The sequence below is a fragment of the Prionailurus bengalensis genome, chromosome D4 (genome assembly GCF_016509475.1).
Source record: "Prionailurus bengalensis isolate Pbe53 chromosome D4, Fcat_Pben_1.1_paternal_pri, whole genome shotgun sequence".
Classification (NCBI taxonomy): Eukaryota; Metazoa; Chordata; class Mammalia; order Carnivora; family Felidae; genus Prionailurus; species Prionailurus bengalensis.
Genome location: NC_057359.1, coordinates 50,160,607 through 50,179,467, shown reverse-complemented (window position 1 = coordinate 50,179,467; position 18,861 = coordinate 50,160,607). Strand labels below are relative to the sequence as shown.

General features: G+C 36.8%; 1 protein-coding gene across 3 annotated transcripts in view; it reads left to right on the top strand.

Moving 5' to 3' along the window:
• PLAA (phospholipase A2 activating protein) overlaps nucleotides 1–17,864 on the top strand; it is a 40,150-nt gene extending 22,286 nt beyond the window's left edge. The window contains exons 7-14 of one of the 3 annotated variants that reach the window (XM_043567088.1): nucleotides 914–1,083; nucleotides 4,995–5,152; nucleotides 5,896–6,115; nucleotides 8,652–8,723; nucleotides 12,344–12,412; nucleotides 13,946–14,047; nucleotides 15,641–15,805; nucleotides 17,120–17,864. In XM_043567088.1, the coding sequence (XP_043423023.1) occupies nucleotides 914–1,083; nucleotides 4,995–5,152; nucleotides 5,896–6,115; nucleotides 8,652–8,723; nucleotides 12,344–12,412; nucleotides 13,946–14,047; nucleotides 15,641–15,805; nucleotides 17,120–17,685 (1,522 nt within the window). In that variant the 3' untranslated portion in view covers nucleotides 17,686–17,864. The remainder of the gene's footprint in view (nucleotides 1–913; nucleotides 1,084–4,994; nucleotides 5,153–5,895; nucleotides 6,116–8,651; nucleotides 8,724–12,343; nucleotides 12,413–13,945; nucleotides 14,048–15,640; nucleotides 15,806–17,119) is intronic. The other 2 variants (XM_043567089.1, XM_043567090.1) reach the window with 2 other exon arrangements.
• The last annotated feature ends 997 nt before the right edge of the window (nucleotides 17,865–18,861 follow it).

Here is an 18,861-nt window from a genome sequence, read left to right as displayed (position 1 = left end):
AGAAGATGACGACCTCAGTTTTAGATTTCTGAGGTCCGAGTGGTGATGAACCACCCTTGAGCCGGTGGATCTGGCATGGAAGGCAGAAAAGAAAGAAAGGAAAACCTCTAAGGGATGGTGGGTCTAATAAAGCGGAGGTAGTTTACATTTTGGCTGGGTCAAGGGTTGATTTGTTGATTTAATTATTTTCCCCCTAAGCATATTTAAAGTTAAAGAAAATAAACAATTTGAAAGGGTAAAGTTCCTGTCAGTCAAAGGTTACATAAGAAACAAAGTTCTCTGTAGAACGGGGCAGGATTAGTGCATTTGAAGGTGGCCAACTTGCCTCTTACCCAAGAATTTAGAAATGGTGGAAGTGAAGTCATGTGCCAAGACTAGAGGTTGGGATTGCCATCTAGTCTAAGGTGAGGCTTTTTTTTCATGAGTGGGATTACATTGCTGGTTAAGGGCATAGGAAACACAGACTGTGTTTCCCAAATGAACAGATACTGAGCATCTGCTATTTTCTAAGCTTTATGTTGGTTATTTGAGCCTTTTGTAAATAAAATAACCCACTACCCTTCTTTATACTCTTGTATCTATGTAATATTGACTTAAATTGTATGTTATAGCTCCAGATTTTTATGATGGTAAATATCTAACTTGGAATTCAAAATTGTGTTAGATACATATTTCTCTGTCTTTTCTCAGTGACTTTTCCCTTAAATAATCTTTTTCTACCCTATAGATGGCTTTAGAAAGCAGCATAGGATAGTGTGTGAAGTCAGCAGAGTGCTCTCTCTACTCAGCCATAAATACATAGTAATGTTTCTCATATTCACAAATACAGATTATTTTTGCTTTGGATCATTCAGGTGGGATAATGTTAATACAATATGGCCGTGACTTCAGATCACTTTGTTTTTCCTTATAGTGATGGTATTATTAGAGTGTTTACGGAATCAGAGGATCGGACAGCAAGTGCTGAGGAAATCAAGGCTTTTGAAAAAGAACTCTCTCAGGCAACCATTGATTCTAAAACCGGTGATTTAGGGGACATTAATGCTGAGCAGCTTCCTGGGAGGGAACATCTGAATGAACCTGGTAAATATTTCAGTGTATATAGTAGTAAAAAATACTACCCTGTTTGCCTTTGGGAATAATTAGAATGATAAGAAAAACAAGTTTGTTTTGCTAGTCATTAAGTGTTATTCTCATTGCCAGATAGGGATTTTTTAGAACTTTTACACTTAACCACTATGAGAAACCATATTCTTGCTTCTTTCTGTGTCACATTTTGAGCTTAACTCCTTAAAGAAGAATCTTCGTTTTTGTTTTAAATCCATCTCCTGATACCTAGCTCGTATATAATAGGTACACAAAAGTCACTTCTTTAATACCTTTTGGTTGATTGGGTTCCCTGAGACACACTGTATAGACTAAAAATAAAAATGAGTTCAAAGAAAGCAGTGTCTCCTTAATAAGTTGGGGATCATTTGAGTTTAAACCAGAGGACAGTAGTTATTTCAAATGAAATCTTGTGTGATATATCCCTGATCCATTATATCATTGGTTCTTAGAACCTGGTACATGGACCCCTGGGAATATTGAGATTCCTTCAGGATGTCCTTAAGGTCCAACTAATTTAATAATACTAAGCTGTTATTTGACTTTTCCACTATGTTAACATGGTCTGTGTTAACTTATGGTCCAAAAGCAATGCTGGGTAAAACAAACAAACAAACAAACAAACACAGGCTTCTTAGTACACAAATCAAGGCAGTGACACCAGACTGTTCTGGTAGTTATTGTGCTCTTCACTGGCATGCAGTTGTAGTTAAAAAAAAAATGAAAACCATTTGCCCATAAAAATGTGCTTGAGGAAGCATTAACAATTAATTTACTACCTCTCGAGGCTTTAATACATGTCTGTTTTAATATTCTGGTTGACAAAATGTCAACACATAAAGTACTCCCGAGTACCATGGTGTCTCTGGGATAAGTACAAACATTCATTTGCATTGCGGGCTGAACTTTTCATGGAGTGCCATATTTATTCATAGAAGAAGTAACTATGGTTATTTAAGCTTGGGTTTAGGCAAGACTTTTTTTGAAAATTAGCAAAATGACCATGTCACTTTAAGGAAAACAGCTGACAGTATTTATTGCCAAAGATAAAATTCAAAACTCTCAAATGAATATTGAAATTTTGGAAAATTTGTATTTATTACCAGGAGCTTGTAAGATAGACCAGTGCATTTTAGTATTTAATAGAGCCTGAAAAATGCATTGATGGTTGCAGATTCTAAATTGTAACCTTTAAAGACCTGCTACTTTGTAGAATATTCACATTTTTCTGAAAAAGCTATTAAACTAGTCTTTTCTTTTTCAACTATGTTATCTGTGTAAGGTTGGATTTTCTTTATATACTTCAAATAGAACAACAGATTACAACAGATTGAATGCAGAGGCAGGTATGATAATCCAGCTGTCTTCTATTAAGAGAGACAATAAAGAGATTTATAAATACAAAACAATGTCAGTCTTCTCAGTAAGTTTCTAAAGCTATTCTTATTTTTCATATTATTTATTCAATATGTAATAGATCTATTATTGTTTTCCATTAAGTGAATTTTTTTTACTCTGTATTTTTAATTTCAAATCCAGTAAGTCAATTCATATAACCTACATTAAAAAAAGTTCTTTGGGCTTCTGAGTAACTTTCATGACTATTATAAGGAGATCTTAAAATCAGAAGTTTGAGAACTAATGTATTGTATTGTCATGTTTTTAATATTCTTACAATTCTTTGCAAAAATGTAGTCTTTTTGTCACTGTATACACACACACACACACACACACACACACACACACACATATTCAGTAAGTATTTCCTAAGTGCCCAATGTGTGCCAGGCATTGTTCTAAGCTTTGGGGAATACAGCAAATATAAAAGGTTACAAATATCTATGTTCTTACAAATTTATACTCTTTAGGAGACAAATTAAAAAGTAAATAAGTAAATATATAAGTATGTCAGATAGTGATAAGTACTGTGGGAAACAAAGCAGGAGTTGGGTGTTTTGTAATTTTAAATACAGTGTTCAGGAAATATATTTGGTATAGCATTAGTTGCTATTATAGATAAACTAAAATCTCACTGACTTAATACAAGAGTTTATTTGTTGCACATTCAAAGTTCACTTGATGACACGGTATATTAGGTATGTTTGGGGAATTTTTATCTGTTTCTGGGGTTTGTTTGTTTTATTTTAGAGAGTGTGCACATGAGCGGAGGAGAGGAGCAGAGGGGAAAGAGAGAATCTTAAGTAGCCTCCACACTCTGTGGGAACCCAATGCAGGACTTGATCCCATGACCCTGGGATCGTGACCTGAGCCGAAATCAAGAGTTGGTTGCTCAACCAACTGAGCCACCCAGACACGCCATCTTGAGCATGTTTGTAGGGCAGTTTTTCTCCTTGTGGTCATTTGGGGATGGAAACCACCATCACCATGTAGCTTCCAAGGGCTTCTTGGGTAGAGACATTCAGCCATCAGACAGGATAAAATGGGAGGTTAGAGGAAGATCGACTAGGCCTAGAACTGGCACATAGCACACCCATTCAGATTGCACAGACCATTTCTCAGTAAGTGGCATCTAGACACTGCACCTGGCTGTAGCCACAGCTACATCTCTACCCTATGGTGTAGGATTGTGAATCTCTGGAGGACAGCTGCCTATTTCTGCCACTGAAGGCTTTGCTGAGAATGTGACGTTCAAGTAAGTTCTTAAGGAGGCAAGAGAGTAAATCTTGCCAACATCTGTGTGAAGAGTGTCATGGGCAGAATTAACAGCCAGTGTAAAGACTCCAGGGCTAAAGTCCTGAGATGGGTTGAGGGGAGAAGTGCAAAGTGAAGACAGAGGGGATGATAGATTTGGCCTTGTACACTACTCCAAGGACTTAGGCCTTGATCAAGAGAGATGGGAGTCATTGAAAGGTCTCGAACAGAGGAGTGTCAGGGACACTAACCTTTGAAAGAATTTTTATGGTTACTGGATTGAATATAGACTGTAGGGAGCCCCAGGGCAGGAGTAGAAGGCCATTAAATCAGTCCAGCCGAGAAACGTTGGTGGCTTGTAGCATTGGGTAGCAATGGAGATAGAATAGATAGTTTTTTTGACCTTTTTTGAAGATGGAACTGATAGAGGGGCACCTGGTTGGCTCAGTCAGTTAAGCATCCAACATCAGCTCAGGCAATCATCAGGTAACCACAGTTAGTGGGTTCGAGCCCTGTGTCGGGCTCTGTGCTGACAGACAGCTCAGAGCCTGGAGACTGCTTCAGATTCTGTGTCCCGTTCTCTCTTCCCCTCCCCTGCTTGTGCTCTCTCTGTCTTTCAAAAATAAATGAATGTTAAAAAATTAAAAAAAAAAAAAGACAGAACTGATAGAATTTGCTAAGGGTTTGGCCATGGGATTCAGAAAAAGAGGAATCAGACTCTTCTATACTTTTTGGCCTGAGCAGCTGGAAAAATGGAGAGTCATTTATTAAAATGAAAGTGTTGTCAGAAAATAGTAATAAAACTTATTTTTAGTGGGCCAGCTACTTTCTAATGGAAATACACCTTTTTTTCTTTCCTTTATTTAATAAATTGGTTACTTTTAACCATTATTGTCTTTTGAGACACTTTCCAGTAGATTAACTTTTTTTTTTTTTTTAGTGTTTGTTTATGTTTTGAGAGAGTGCACACATGAGTGGGGGAGGGGCAGAGAGAAAGGAAGAGAGAATCCCATGCAGGCTCTGTGCTGTCAGTGCAGAGCCTGACATGGGGCTCAAACTCACGAACCGTGAGATCTTGATCTGAGGAGCAAAACCAAATCCCAGATGCTTAACTGATGGAGCCTTTTAATAAAATTTCCAGTTAAACCAAATACATAAAGTTAAGATTTTTTAATCTGTGTCTTTCATTTTTACTCTGCTTTTCTACTTTTGATTCTTAACATTTTTATTTTAAGGTGCTAGAGAAGGACAGACTCGTCTAATCAAAGATGGGGAGAAAGTCGAAGCCTATCAGTGGAGTGTTAGCGAAGGGAGGTGGATAAAAATTGGTGATGTTGTTGGCTCATCTGGTGCTAATCAGCAAACATCTGGAAAAGTTTTATATGAAGGAAAAGTATGTCAATTTCTACTTTCTAATTACCATTATCTTAAAGCATTAGACAAAGGTTTTCTTTTCCCTTTTCCCCATGCTAATACAATTTTCTTTGGTGTTTTGCCATTTAAAAATACATTTCTCTGGGGAGGCTTCTCTCTTTTCCCTGCCTTGAAATTGACTTTTAAAAAATCTTTTTCTGTATTTGATACATTAGACACTATTTGTCTTTTGGTACTTACTGTGAGTAAACTGTTCCCAACCCTTTTGGATTAGGAGCTTCTGTGCCACCTTCCAGCCAATGCTTTCTGCCTTGTTATATTTAACTTGGCAGGACATGAGGGCCCCTGTGTGGCAGTGCTTATAATACCAGCATGTTTTGCTGAGTGGGACATGGTAACAGCTAATACTTCTGGCCTTGAGATCAACCAGTTGGAAACCTTCCTTTGGCCTTAGAATTTATGTGTAGTTGTAATACATTCCCCTCCTCCATCCCCAGTGAAATACTGACCTTGCAGCATATGCAGATGGTTGCTATCAATCATCACATGCCAAGTGGAAGATTGTAACATTGCACTTTGGAGAAAGTTTAAGGATTATAATTTTATTATAAAATGTTTATATAAATATATTTGTTATAAATCAATATAATATTTATTATAACTTTATAAAATAAAGGACACATAAGATCTGTGATATATATGCCATTAATATGAACAGATAAGTTAGTAATCATTTATCTCCTTTTTGTATTCCTGTTGAAGGAGTTTGATTATGTTTTCTCAATTGATGTCAATGAAGGTGGACCATCGTATAAATTGCCATATAACGTCAGTGATGATCCTTGGTTAACTGCATACAACTTCTTACAGAAGAATGATTTGAATCCCATGTTTTTGGATCAAGTGGCTAAATTTATTATTGATAACACGAAAGGTCAAACCTTAGGACTTGGGAACACCAGTTTTTCAGATCCTTTTACAGGTAAGTTTACGGTTTATATTAAGTCTTCTGTACTTAATTCATTGGTTAATTTTTTTTTAAGTGTATTTAAACATCTGTTATCATAAGCTGTTTAAATTAAAACAAAGATCCAAGATCTATAGCAGGTTTTTACTTTAAATCATATTTTAAACCTCAAATTATATAGTAATTCTGTGTTTATAGAAACAATTCTATATTGCTCACTTTCAAAAATATAGCCACACTGTAACTAAATAAAATTATGAAACTTAAGTCATTTGAAATGAAAATAAACCTGGAAGTTCCCTTATATAGTGACTCTTTTTAAAAATACCTGTTTTGGTGAACCTTAGTAAATAGAATTTTTTTTTCCACACAAGGCTAAATTGGTTAGTTGGGCATAAATCTAGGACTGAACTATGGGTAGTTTTTTGTTTTGTGGGGTTTTTTTTTAATGTTTGTTTATTTATGTTTGTTTGTTTATTTTTATTTTTGAGAGAGAAAGAGCATGAGCAGGGGAGAGGCAAGAGAGAGAGAAGGAGACATAGAATCCAAAGCAGCCTCCAGGCTCTGAGCTGTCAGCACAGCCTGACATGGGGATTGAACCCATGGACCACAAGATCATGATCTGAGCTGAAGTTGGATGCTTAACCAACTGAGCCACCCAGGCACCCCTATTTATTTATTTTTGAAAGAGAGAGTAAGCAAGGTAGGGACAGAGAAAGCGAGAGAGACAGAATCCCAAACAGGCTCCATGGTGTCAGTACAGAGCCTGACGTGGGGCTCGAACTCACAAACCATGAGATCGTGATCTGAGCTGAAACCAAAGTCAGTCACCTAACCGACTGACCCACCTAGGCGCCGCTGAACTGTGGGTAGTTTTAGTTTACATGTGATTTGTATTCCACATGTTGATTTTTAAGTCGGTCGTTCATAACATATTATACAGTATCTAAAATGTTATAAATGATATTAGGTTCTCAGACCAGTCCATAAATGATAATCCTAGTAGTATTAGTCTGAGTCCTGATTCATAGGAAATGGATTATAATACTAATTGTACTCACCTCAGTTTTGGGTCCCAGGAACTGAGACCATGGTACAGGAGACAATAAAATGCTTCCTTTTTTCTTAGGTACAAGGGCCAGCTCTAAATAAAATTCTGAAATTAGCACTTTATTGTTAATGTTTTTGTGTTGTCATTTTTCATGTGCTAGTGCTCTTGTTTTATCCCTTCCTGCACTAAGACCTTATGTAGATCTTTTTTTCTTCTTCTTTCACATACTTCATGCTCCTAAACTATCTCCTCTCCTTCTCATTCTTTTGCCCAGTCACCTAATAAAGCGAATGTCAACCTGCATGTTGACTTAAACAGAATTATCAGACTGACTTGCTACTGAATCTAAATAATGTAACCCCTCCCAGTAGTTGCACTTGACAGGAAAAAAAAAAAAACCTGTGTTTATTGTCTGGGTATTCTGTTGGTGGAATTTCAGACTGTAGTACAAAAGACTGAACACATAATTATAGTCCTGTGTAAGCTGTTTTGTGGAGCAGAAGGCAGAAATTAGAGCAGCTGGCTCCATTTGGAAATCTTAATAACTGTGGCTTTTTTTGCTCTTCTGAAACTATAAACATCTTTATATATATATCTTTCACATATATCTTTTTGTAGATGCCTCTGATTAGTTTCCTAGAGATACTAACAAAACATACACTCACACACACCACACATTTGTAAAAGTGTAAGTGGAAATCTCTTTCCTTTGTGTCACTCATCACCTTTCAATTCTCTTCTCCAGTAGGTTGTAAGCTTCAGTGGATACAAGCAATCTTCTCTGCTGGATCTGCGCTATTTGACACAAGAGTTAATGAACTCAGGGGTTCTTTAAAAGATTACCATTTGATGACTGTGGTTCTGTTAGCAACAGGAACAGTGGGAATTCTAGTGAATTTGTATAGAAACAGCAACTGATTATATGTGTATATTATTTAGGTTAGAGACCACCTGTAATTTCTCCTTTTATATTTGAATTTTTAGTGATTTTAATATTTAAGTGCACAAGCTAAAATATAATACAGCAATAAAGACAAAACTTGGAGAATCACTGAAATGTTAATTTCTTAGTAGTCTTTTCCTACTGTAAGGCTTCTACTTTGTTATTCTGTCATGTGATGGCTTTGCTCTTTTGTTTTTTCTCTAAGCTTAGAGTCCTCTAATGTAAGCACTGTGCCGTTTTTGAGATTCAAAATTCTGGCTTGGGGAGCCTGAGTGGCTCAGTCGATTAAGCGTCCAACTTCAGCTCAGGTCATGATCTCACAGTTTATGAGTTCGAGCCCCGCATTGGGCTCTGTGCTAACAGCTCAGAGCCTTTATGAAGCCTTCTTCGGATTCTGCATCTCTCTGTCTCTGTCTCTGTCTCTGTCTCTCTCTCTCTCTCTCTCTGCCCCTCCCCTGCTCACACACTCTCTCTCTCAAAAATGAATAAACGTTAAAAAAATTTTTTCTTTTTTAAATTCTGTCATACTTCAGCTTTTCCTTTGTTTGCACGCACAGGTGGTGGTCGGTATGTTCCAGGGTCTTCATCAGGATCTGCTAACACGCTGCCTGCGGCAGATCCTTTTACAGGTGGGATGCAGTTTCAATAAGTACATCTTTTTTCACTTACTGTGTAACATTTTGCATTGTATGGCTTTACATTTTGGAGATATCATCCAATTATTAATAATCCCCTTATCTATATTTCTAATTTTGATGGATCTCCTTTTCTTTAACTTCTAATTTTTGCCTTTTCCTGGAGTATTTTGTAGTTTTCCTCATGACTTTTAAATAGCATATTATTAGAATTCATCGTTTTCTCCAGTGGTCCTTCCTGCAAGGAGAGCAAGAGTCAGTAAGGGCATAGGTTTTAGAGTCAGATAGACCTTGGTTCAAAATCTGGCTCTACCACTTACTTGCTATGAGAAGTTGGCAAGTTGCTTAACCTGTCTGAGCCTATTTTTTTTATCTGTGAAATTAGATAATAGGGGAACCCACCAACCAAGACACAGCATGATTGCTATTACTGGCGAGATCCTACCGATCACAAGCCAAGAAGGAGCCATGTGAGTCCCTGATATTGGATGGAGCGGTGCAGTCAAGAAGTCTGTCTGGGCATATTTTGCCTTAGCAAATGAAGGAGACAGTCCACCCAGCTACCCAGGATTAGTCTTCTAATCTGTTATTAATGGCCTTCGTGATGCCCTGGAAGTGTTGGTGTATCTCTTCAAAGTGACTTTATTTACCAAGGTATGCATGCCTCAGCATCAACACTACTGGGAAAATAATTGCCAAACTTGGACTTAAGTGCAGCTGAAGAAGTCTCTGTTTTCAGAACAGCTTTTGATATATTTTATGAAGCTGTGGTTGGATCTTCAGCCAGAGTTCCTGGACAATAGACCAAATTTGGGAAGAGATCCTTGGCATTTATGGTATCCACTGGCCTTGCCAAGATACAGTCCTGTCTAAACCATAAATTGGAGCAGCACACAACCTTTGGTCACTGTCATGAATTTGTGAATCGCTGTCAGTGAGCTTCTTCTCTCCAGTGAATGAATTGGTGGCCCAGTTGCACGTAGCTGCACCCTGTGCATTGATAACCAGTATACTGCACTAACCACCTATCAAGATCAAGCTAAATGTTGTGATGGCACAGTGGCTGTTAAGGAAATCTTTGATGACATAATGCAATTTGAAAAAGTAGTAACGATCTGAAGCGTAGATAAGATGATGACTTATTCAGACATAGTGATGCCCTAAAACTTAGAACATCATAGTTCCCGGATCTCATTAGCAGCTTTTTCTTGGAACAGAAAGAACATACCAAGCTTCGAACAATACCAACAAAATCAAGAGAATTCCTGGGGCCATCATAGCTGGAGTATGTCTCACTGTTGCATAATGTCAGTAACTCAGAAGATGCAGTGATTATGGAAATATGCAAGATAGCATACTAAACATCCAGGAGAATTATGGAATTAGGATAACTGAACCACACTATTATAAAAAATAGATAACCATATTGAGATGTTAGGGAAATGAAATGGTATGGTACATGTAAAGTGTTTAGCAGAATGCCTGGACTGTATTTAAGCCCTCGGTAGATTTTAGTATACATTCCTCCAATTTTACCAGTAGCACTGGGGCCAAGAGTTTTCCCCATCTAGCTTATGACTTAAGGTCAGTCTTGATTCTCTTTTTTTTTTCCCCCCTTATTTATGTGGTTCCCAAACTTCTAATGTCAATTAGAATCATCTGGGATGCTTGTTTAAATTATCAAAAGGTCCTTCACACAGAGATATTCTGATATACTAGATTGGTGAGGAGGTGAAAAATACTCATGCCCTGATCCCTCACCCATGGATTCTGATTAAATGTTCTTTGCTGTGGTTTGCTATTAAGTAATTTCAAAAGCTCCCTGTCAGTTTCTACAGTGAAGCCAGTTTGGAGAACCACTAGGCTGCTATGGGTGGAACCTGAAAATCTACATATTGAATCGGTGACTCCTTCAGGTTGTTGGAGAACCACATTTAGAAAAGTGTAGGATTGGGATGCCTGGGTGGCTCAGTCAGTTAAGCGTCTAACTCGTGATTTTGGCTCAGGTCATGATCTCAGGGTCATGAAATTTAGCCCTGTGTTGGGCTCCACTGTGGATGTGGAGTCTGCTTGAGATTCTCTCACTCTCCCTCTACCCCTGCCCCCTACTTGCATGCTCACTCTCTCTCTCTAAAAATAAATGAATAATAATAATAACAAGTGTAGATTTACTTTGCCTCATAATTAATGCCTTGGGCAAGTTATTTAGCCTTTTTGTAAAATATTGTTAATAATAATAGTACCTAATTAATATTTAAATGCATATATAAACATAAGATGCTAGCTAGCATATTAGTAAAAACTCAAAGCCTCTTATTCTGTGTTCTTCATTATTTTAATTAATCTATTTACATCTGCAGTTTTTGTTTTTCATTTTTTGTTTTGTTTGCTTTTCTGTATGTATTACACCCATTGTACCAACTCCTAGATATTAAATTTGGAGGGGTTAGAACAGTAGCTTATCTTTATTCATCCTATAAAGGCTGACCCAGGACTCTGAACATCTTCAAATCCTGCTGATTCTTTCTCTACATTTGTTTCTCATGTTCCTTTCTTTGTATTTTCAATGAGACATCCACAAGTAGGATCTCAGATGTGCGACAGAGCTATTTTCATACCATCTCTAAATCTTATACAATCTGTTTTTTGCTTATGTGCTAGTTAATCCTCTGTCTCTATTTCAGTAGGATGGTGTTCACATTTATTTTTTTTTCTTATTTTTGTTTTTTTAAGATTTTCTTTTTGAGTAATCTCTACATCCAATGTGGGGCTCAAATTTACAACCCAAGATCAAGAGTTGCATGCTCTACCAACTGAGCCAGCCAGGTGCCCCACATTCACATTTCATTATGGAAACCTTGTAATTTCTTCTCTCCAATCCACTAATGCCTTTTCACTTCATTAGCTTCTGTAATTATAATGTATAAGGCATCTAATGTTTACTTTGTAACTTGAGAATTTTAAGTCTCACAATTATTGGCACCAACTATATGTCAGGTACTGTTCTCAACATTTTTCTGTATTAAATTTACAGCCCATTTATTATACATATAAAGATACCATTCTGGGGTGCCTGGGTAGCTCAGTCGGCTAAGAGTCGGACTTTGGCTCAGGTCATGATCTCATGGTCCATGAGTTCAAGCCCTGCATCGGGCTCTGTGCTGACAGCTCAGAGTGTGGAGCCTGCTTCAAATTCTGTGTCTCCCTCTCTGCCCCTCCCCCACGCAAGCTCTGTCTCTCTTTCTCTCAAAAAAATAAACATTAAAAAATTTAAAAAGAAAGTGGCGCCTGGGTGGCTCAATTGGTTGAGCGTCCGACTTCAGCTCAGGTCATGATTGCATACTCCATGAGTCCAAGCCCCGCGTCGGGTTCTGTGCTGACAGCTCAGAGCCTGGAGCCTGCTTCAGATTCTGTGTCTCCCTCTCTCTCTGATCCTCCCCCGTTCATGCTCTCTCTGTCTCAAAAATAAATAAACATTAAAAAAAAAATTAAAAAAGATGCCATTCTAAGGTGTGACTCCTAATGACAGTAAGTTATCGTGTGTAGAGAGCAACATTTTGAACTTTATAATTTGCAGTTACCTTTGCTTACTAGATGTATTAATTGCATTTTAGGCAGTGGTCGTTACGTGCCAGGGTCTGCCAGTATGGGGACTACCATGGCTGGAGCTGATCCATTTACAGGTACATACTTTTCATTTCCTTTTCTTCTTCCCTTTTGTTGCTAGAGAACTTTTCATATAGTAGATCAAGACCAAACTTCTTGACCTGGCTTTTAGAGCGTTCTCAGAATTGTGTCATAGTGCATATTTAACTCACGTAGGAAACTTTAAAAAAGTACTTCAACCTCATCCCCAGAGATGTTCACTTGGTCTGTTACTGCTGTGCGTTGGGGCCTTGGCAAGGGTAGTTTTTATAATCTTATGTGATTCTAATGTGTGGCCAGGATTGAAAACTGCTATTCTGCTTATAGGTCGGGTTTTCTCACTACCCTTAGAAAAACTGAGCTTTTTCCTGTCTCTCCTTTGTTTGTTCTTAATGTATTGAGAATTTTAGTCACTATGCTAAATATTATTCTGCTTAACAGGACTTACAAAACAAATCTGATTTTGTGATTTAGGCCTATGCTTAGGCTATGCTATCTCCTAAGCAATTAATTTTTCTTTTTATTCTTAGTATCTAGCCCAGAGTCTGACACATCTTACTTGTTCATCATTGTTGAATATAGGCAGACCTGCTTTCCTTTGTAAGGGCTGCTAGTAAAATGCAGAACTAAACTGTAAACCTCTTGCAAGTTTGACAGCGCTCTTTGACATATATTTTCCCCTACTTGTTTTTTTCTACAAGAGAATAATATATGTATGACACATATGTTCTTGACCATAATAAAATGTATACTTATAAACCCGGCACTCTACTTAAGAACTAACTTGGTATATGATTTTTGTAAACTATTTTTTCATTGCAAAAGTAACACTGGCTGGTAGTTTTGAAGTAGATCATAGTGGACGAGAATGCTTCAATTCAGATCTCAATTTCACTGCTTTCTACCTGTTTTACTATGAGCCAATTACTCTGTTTCTGTGCCTCTGTTTTTTCTCATTTGTAAAGTTGAAGTAATATCTACCTCTTGGAGTTGTTAAGAGCTTAAAATGACAATATATGTAAATCACTTTATACAGAATAAATGCTTAGTAATTGTCAGCTGTACATATTGCATTATAAAAGAGTCTAAAGTTAACAGTGCTGGGTGGCTCAGTTAAGTGTCCGACTCTTGATTTCGGCTCAGGTCATGATCCCAGGGTATGGGATCGAGCCCCGTGTTGGGCTCCATGCTGAGCGTGGAGCCTGCTTGAGATTCTGTCTCTTTCCCCCTCTGCTCTTCTTTGCGCATGCTCTCTCTCTCTTTAAAAAAAAAAAAATTAATTAAATTAAAAAAAACTTTTAAAGTATGAGAGATGTAGAGAATATGAAATGGAGAGGCTTTGTTTTACATTTAAGCTCCCATTCCAGAAACTAAAATTTATTATATCAACAAATATAAATAGTATATAAAATCTTACGATTTTTCTTTCTTTTTTCTGAAGTGCTTGTTTTATTGCATGCACTGAATAGTTATGTATCTCAATAATTGTAAAAATAAAGTCATAGAGTTAGAAAAAAATCTCATTTTTGATTATTCTTTATGCTTTTCATCATCGTTTGTTCTGTGAATAGGCAATAGTGCCTACCGATCAGCTGCATCTAAGACGGTGAATATTTATTTCCCTAAAAAAGAGGCTGTCACTTTTGACCAGGCAAACCCTACACAAATATTAGGTAAGTGCATTTTAATTAAAAAGTTTTTTCACATATCCATAGACTTCTGTGTAGTGCAGTCAAGGCTGTTCTCCTCACATGAGCTAGGAACTGGGTGCTTACGTGACAGAGACTTCTGTTATTACACCACTGTGTCTACTACAAATACGCAGTCTCATAATGGACGCTTAATACTTGCAAGATGCCTGATACAAATATGAGGTTAATGCTTTATGATGCTTTTATTGATAAAAAAAAAACTAAAGGGGAAATCTAAATCCCATCCCCTAAGCTCTTAATGTTTTCAGGAAAAGAAAATAATGAAAATGAATGAGTAAAGCACTTAAAAATAAAGATTATGCCTTTAAAAAATTAGTGGCCTTTAGAAATCATAATAAAAGGCTGTTCAGATTGCCCATTAAAAATGAAACTGCCAGCTGACTTTGATAGCTTTTTCTGTTAACTCATTTCTCTCAAAATAAAATGGCAGGTGGCTTTGGACTAAATACTACTAGCTCTGTTTGCCATTACTACCTCATGAGAATTAATTGAGATAAGATAACATATACATCTCAGTATAAGATATGGGTGTTTTGATCAGAATTAACTTTCATACTATCTGTATAAAAATCATTAGTAAGTACTTTCTTACTTATTTTGAACAATTCACATTCTCTTCCTTTTGCATCCCTTAAATAAACTTTGTTTTCAATATTCTGTTAGTGTTAAAAATTTTAATGCCAAAGGAAAGTGAAAGAGGTCAAGTTTCCAGTTATGATTGATAAAAATCTGTAAATTTGGACAATTTAAGCTTTTTGTGATGGGAACTTTGATCTTTTTTATTCTTTATAAGATTTTTGATGGGATGCCTGGTTGGCTCCGTTGGTAGAACATGAGACTCTTGATCTCATGGTGATGAGTTCAGGCCCTCTGTTGGGAATAGAAATTACCGAAAAAGAAAAAAAAAAAAAAGATTCTTGAGGAAGCAGTGTTGGATGACTCAAAGTAGCATTAGTGATGACAAGGATGCTAATATTGAAGATGCAGGTAAAGGGCTTAAAAAAATTGTTTCATGAAATGTAAATATGGTGACAAAAGGCAGTATTTGCATTAAAGAGGTTTTTAAAGTAATGTCAAATGTGCATATGGAACTAAGTCAATAAATTAAATATTATACACAGACATTTAACTCTTCAGTTATTTCATTGACAATCATAGAAGTAACATAAGTTGGCCAAAAGTTGTTATAAATTTTTCTTTGAGAATATAGAGGATTGACTTATAGTTGGTTATAAGGATGATACTGCTTTGAAAGCCAAAATGATTACAAGTATCTACTTTAAAACTCACTTGAAGCAGAAAGCCTCATAAGATCTTAGAAAATAATAAGTAAAATAAAAATCACCACAGTAACCTTTCATTTTTCTATAATGGGCTCAACTTAAAAATACTCCCAGGCCTTACCCTTCTTTGACGGTCTTTGATAATTGCCATGAAAAGTCTCACCTCCCCATGGTGTGTGGTAGAATTCTCTTATAGAAAATTTTGGCACTTTTGTATTACATCTTGCTAACTACAGTTAGAGAATTTTCAAAGTCTGGGTTTGTGTTCTAGGTAAACTGAAGGAACTTAATGGAGCTGCCTCTGAAGAGAAGAAGTTAACGGAGGATGACTTGATACTTCTTGAAAAGATACTGTCTCTAATATGTAATAATTCTTCAGAAAAACCCACAGCCCAGCAACTTCAGATTCTGTGGAAAGCTATTTACTGGCCTGAAGGTATGGAAACGGTCTTTAAAATGTAATTAGAGGGGTGCCTGGGTGGCTCAGTCAGTTAAGCCTCCAACTTTGGCTCAGCTCATGATCTCACGGTCCATGGGTTCGAGACCTGCATCGGGCTCTGTGCTGACAGCTCAGAGCCTACAGCCTGACTAAGATGCTGTGTCTCCCTCTCTCTCTGTTCCTCCCCCGCTCACGCTCTGTCTCCGTCTCTCAAAAATGAACAAAAAAGCACTAAAAACATTTTTTTAATGTAATTAGAAAACAAAGTATGTCTGTTCATTTCTGTCAGTATTACTGGTGTTTCCAGATTGAGTAAAAGTTACCCTGGGTACTTGTTATTCACATTGTGAGAAACTTCACAAAAAGGACTCACCACACCCCTGTAATTCATAGTCTTGATTTGTCACATGTCTTATGAGAATCTGAAAGGAACGGCATGTACCGTGGCATGTACCATTTCGTATACTATTTCAGAGCATCTGTGGATCCCGGCAAGCCATCCAAGAGATGTTTTGTGACCTATTAACCCCAGGCTACAAACCTTTGCTATAATTTTGTTTTAACTCACTTAATACCTTTTAAATTCCAAAAGTGTCCTCTCCCTTATTATTTTTTCATGCTGTTGATTAGAGAAGAAAAATAATTTGTCCCACAAAATATCCATATTTTGGATTTGGGGTTCACTTAATGTGTTCTACTACCTCTATAGTTCCTGCTAGACATAATTAGATCCTGGTTCAATAGATTTTTTTTTAAGTGAATATCCTTTATAAATGATGCCACATACTATCTTTATATCATAGGGCATATAATTTCTGGATTCCTTATTTTTAGTGATGTTAAGAAGATTATTGAGTGGCTACATTCAGATGGTGTCTGCCCAGTCTTTTGAATGTAAAGCTCTCCACCAATCTGTAAGCATGCTATTAGCATTTGTCAACTGGAATTCTGTAAAAAGCTTTTCTTCTTAAACTCTTTGGTCTTGTAGGATTTTTTAAAGCATCCTACATTACACGATTCATTCCACAAGGATATATTGAGTACTCCATATGTGTCAGGCTGTTTGATAGCCTATTTAAATTATTTTTAAAGTGTACGTGATCTCATAGCAGTAAATCCAGTCCCTATAAAAATGAAAAATCAGTTAACACAAGTTTTAGAAATATATATATATTACATAAAGCACGCACATGGCTTTTAACATTTTCTAAAATGAGCATGTGTTAATGAAATAAGATTCTGAAAATTGAGTAACAATCATAGGAATTTTCTGGGGTTTTATAAACATTAATGAATTTTTCTTTTTAACAGATATTGTCTTTCCTGCACTTGACATTCTTCGGTTGTCAATTAAACATCCCAGCGTGAACGAGAACTTCTGCAACGAAAAGGAAGGGGCTCAGTTCAGCAGTCATCTTATCAGTCTTCTGAACCCTAAAGGAAAGCCGGCAAACCAGCTGCTTGCTCTGAGGACTTTTTGCAATTGTTTTGTTGGCCAGGCAGGACAAAAGCTCATGATGTCCCAAAGGGAATCTCTAATGTCACATGCAATAGAACTGAAATCAGGGAGCAATAAGAACATTCACATTGCTCTGGCTACATTGACCCTGAACTATTCTGTTTGTTTTCATAAAGACCATAACATTGAAGGGAAAGCTCAGTGCTTGTCAGTAATTAGCACAGTCTTGGAAGTTGTACAAGACCTCGAAGCCACTTTTAGACTCCTTGTGGCTCTTGGGACACTTATCAGTGACGATTTAAATGCTGTACAGTTAGCCAAGTCTTTAGGTGTTGATTCTCAAATAAAAAAGTATGCCTCAGTATCAGAACCAGCTAAAGTAAGTGAATGCTGTAGACTTATCCTAAATTTACTGTAACAATGGGGACGGGAACTGAGATTTTAAATTGATTAGTGGTTTTTTCCCTCATGTTTTACATGACTGATTACAGATGTTAAAAAAAAAAAAAGGATGCTGTGGAATAAGTAAAATTTCAGATCTTGTAAAGTGGGGGAGGGTAAGAGGAGACAAAGAAGAAATAAAATTTTTGCACTGATGAACTGTGAGATTTTCCTGTGTGATGTGGGTAAGTTTTCAGGAGTTTAGAAACAAATTAAGAATGAGCTAAAATCAACAACAATGCAACTATTACAGTGGCATAATGTACATACCTCTGCTGCATGAAAGAAGATAAGAGCTTTTATTTATATAATTTACTCTTGCTACTTATATAATACCCCCAAACTGTTTTACTTGTTGGTGATTGTCTTTTATTTAATTTCTGCTCTACTCACTTCCATTGCTGATTCTTTCAACAACCCCAATACAAAGTACGTTATAATTTTCAAAAATTAAGTTCTAAATTATTTCGTGTATCCAAAAGATACGATTTATTCATTTAAGTTACTTGTAAATAGAAATTGTATTTGTTTGATGGCTTATTTTTTATTTTGAGACAGACAGTATGAGCGGGAGGAGGGGCAGAGAGAGGAGACAGAGTCCCAAGCAGGCTCCATCTCACAAACCACAAGATCACGACCTGAGCCAAAATCAAGAGTTGGACGCTTCACCTACTGAGCCACCCAGGCGCCCTGATGGTTCATTTTTACATGAAGGAAAAGCAACCTACTAAGCTGTGTTAGGTTGTGTATCACTTCAGATAGATGAGGCCCCAAACAAATTAACTCCAGGCTTGTGCTCCAGTTTCTTTTGCCCCTCTCTATTGGAGGTAACTTCATTATTCATTCCAGTTTTGAAATTAGTTCATTTTTGGTCATTTCCTTTGTCTCAAAAGGAATTTGGAATGTGTTGAGTTTTCGAAAGCATTTGTGCAAGCCAGAACCATGCTATTTACAAGTCCAGAGCCTATCGTGTGAAACTTACTATTTTTGAGTTCTTAACACTGGCCAGGCACTGTGGTAACCACTTTGATATTTAATTCCCAAAACCTCTTAAATGGAGGGTGATGTTGTCTCTATTTTCAGAAGTAAAGATAATAGGATGAATCATGATAGGAGAAAAAAAGAAAAGTACTATACTTCCTACAGAGAAAAA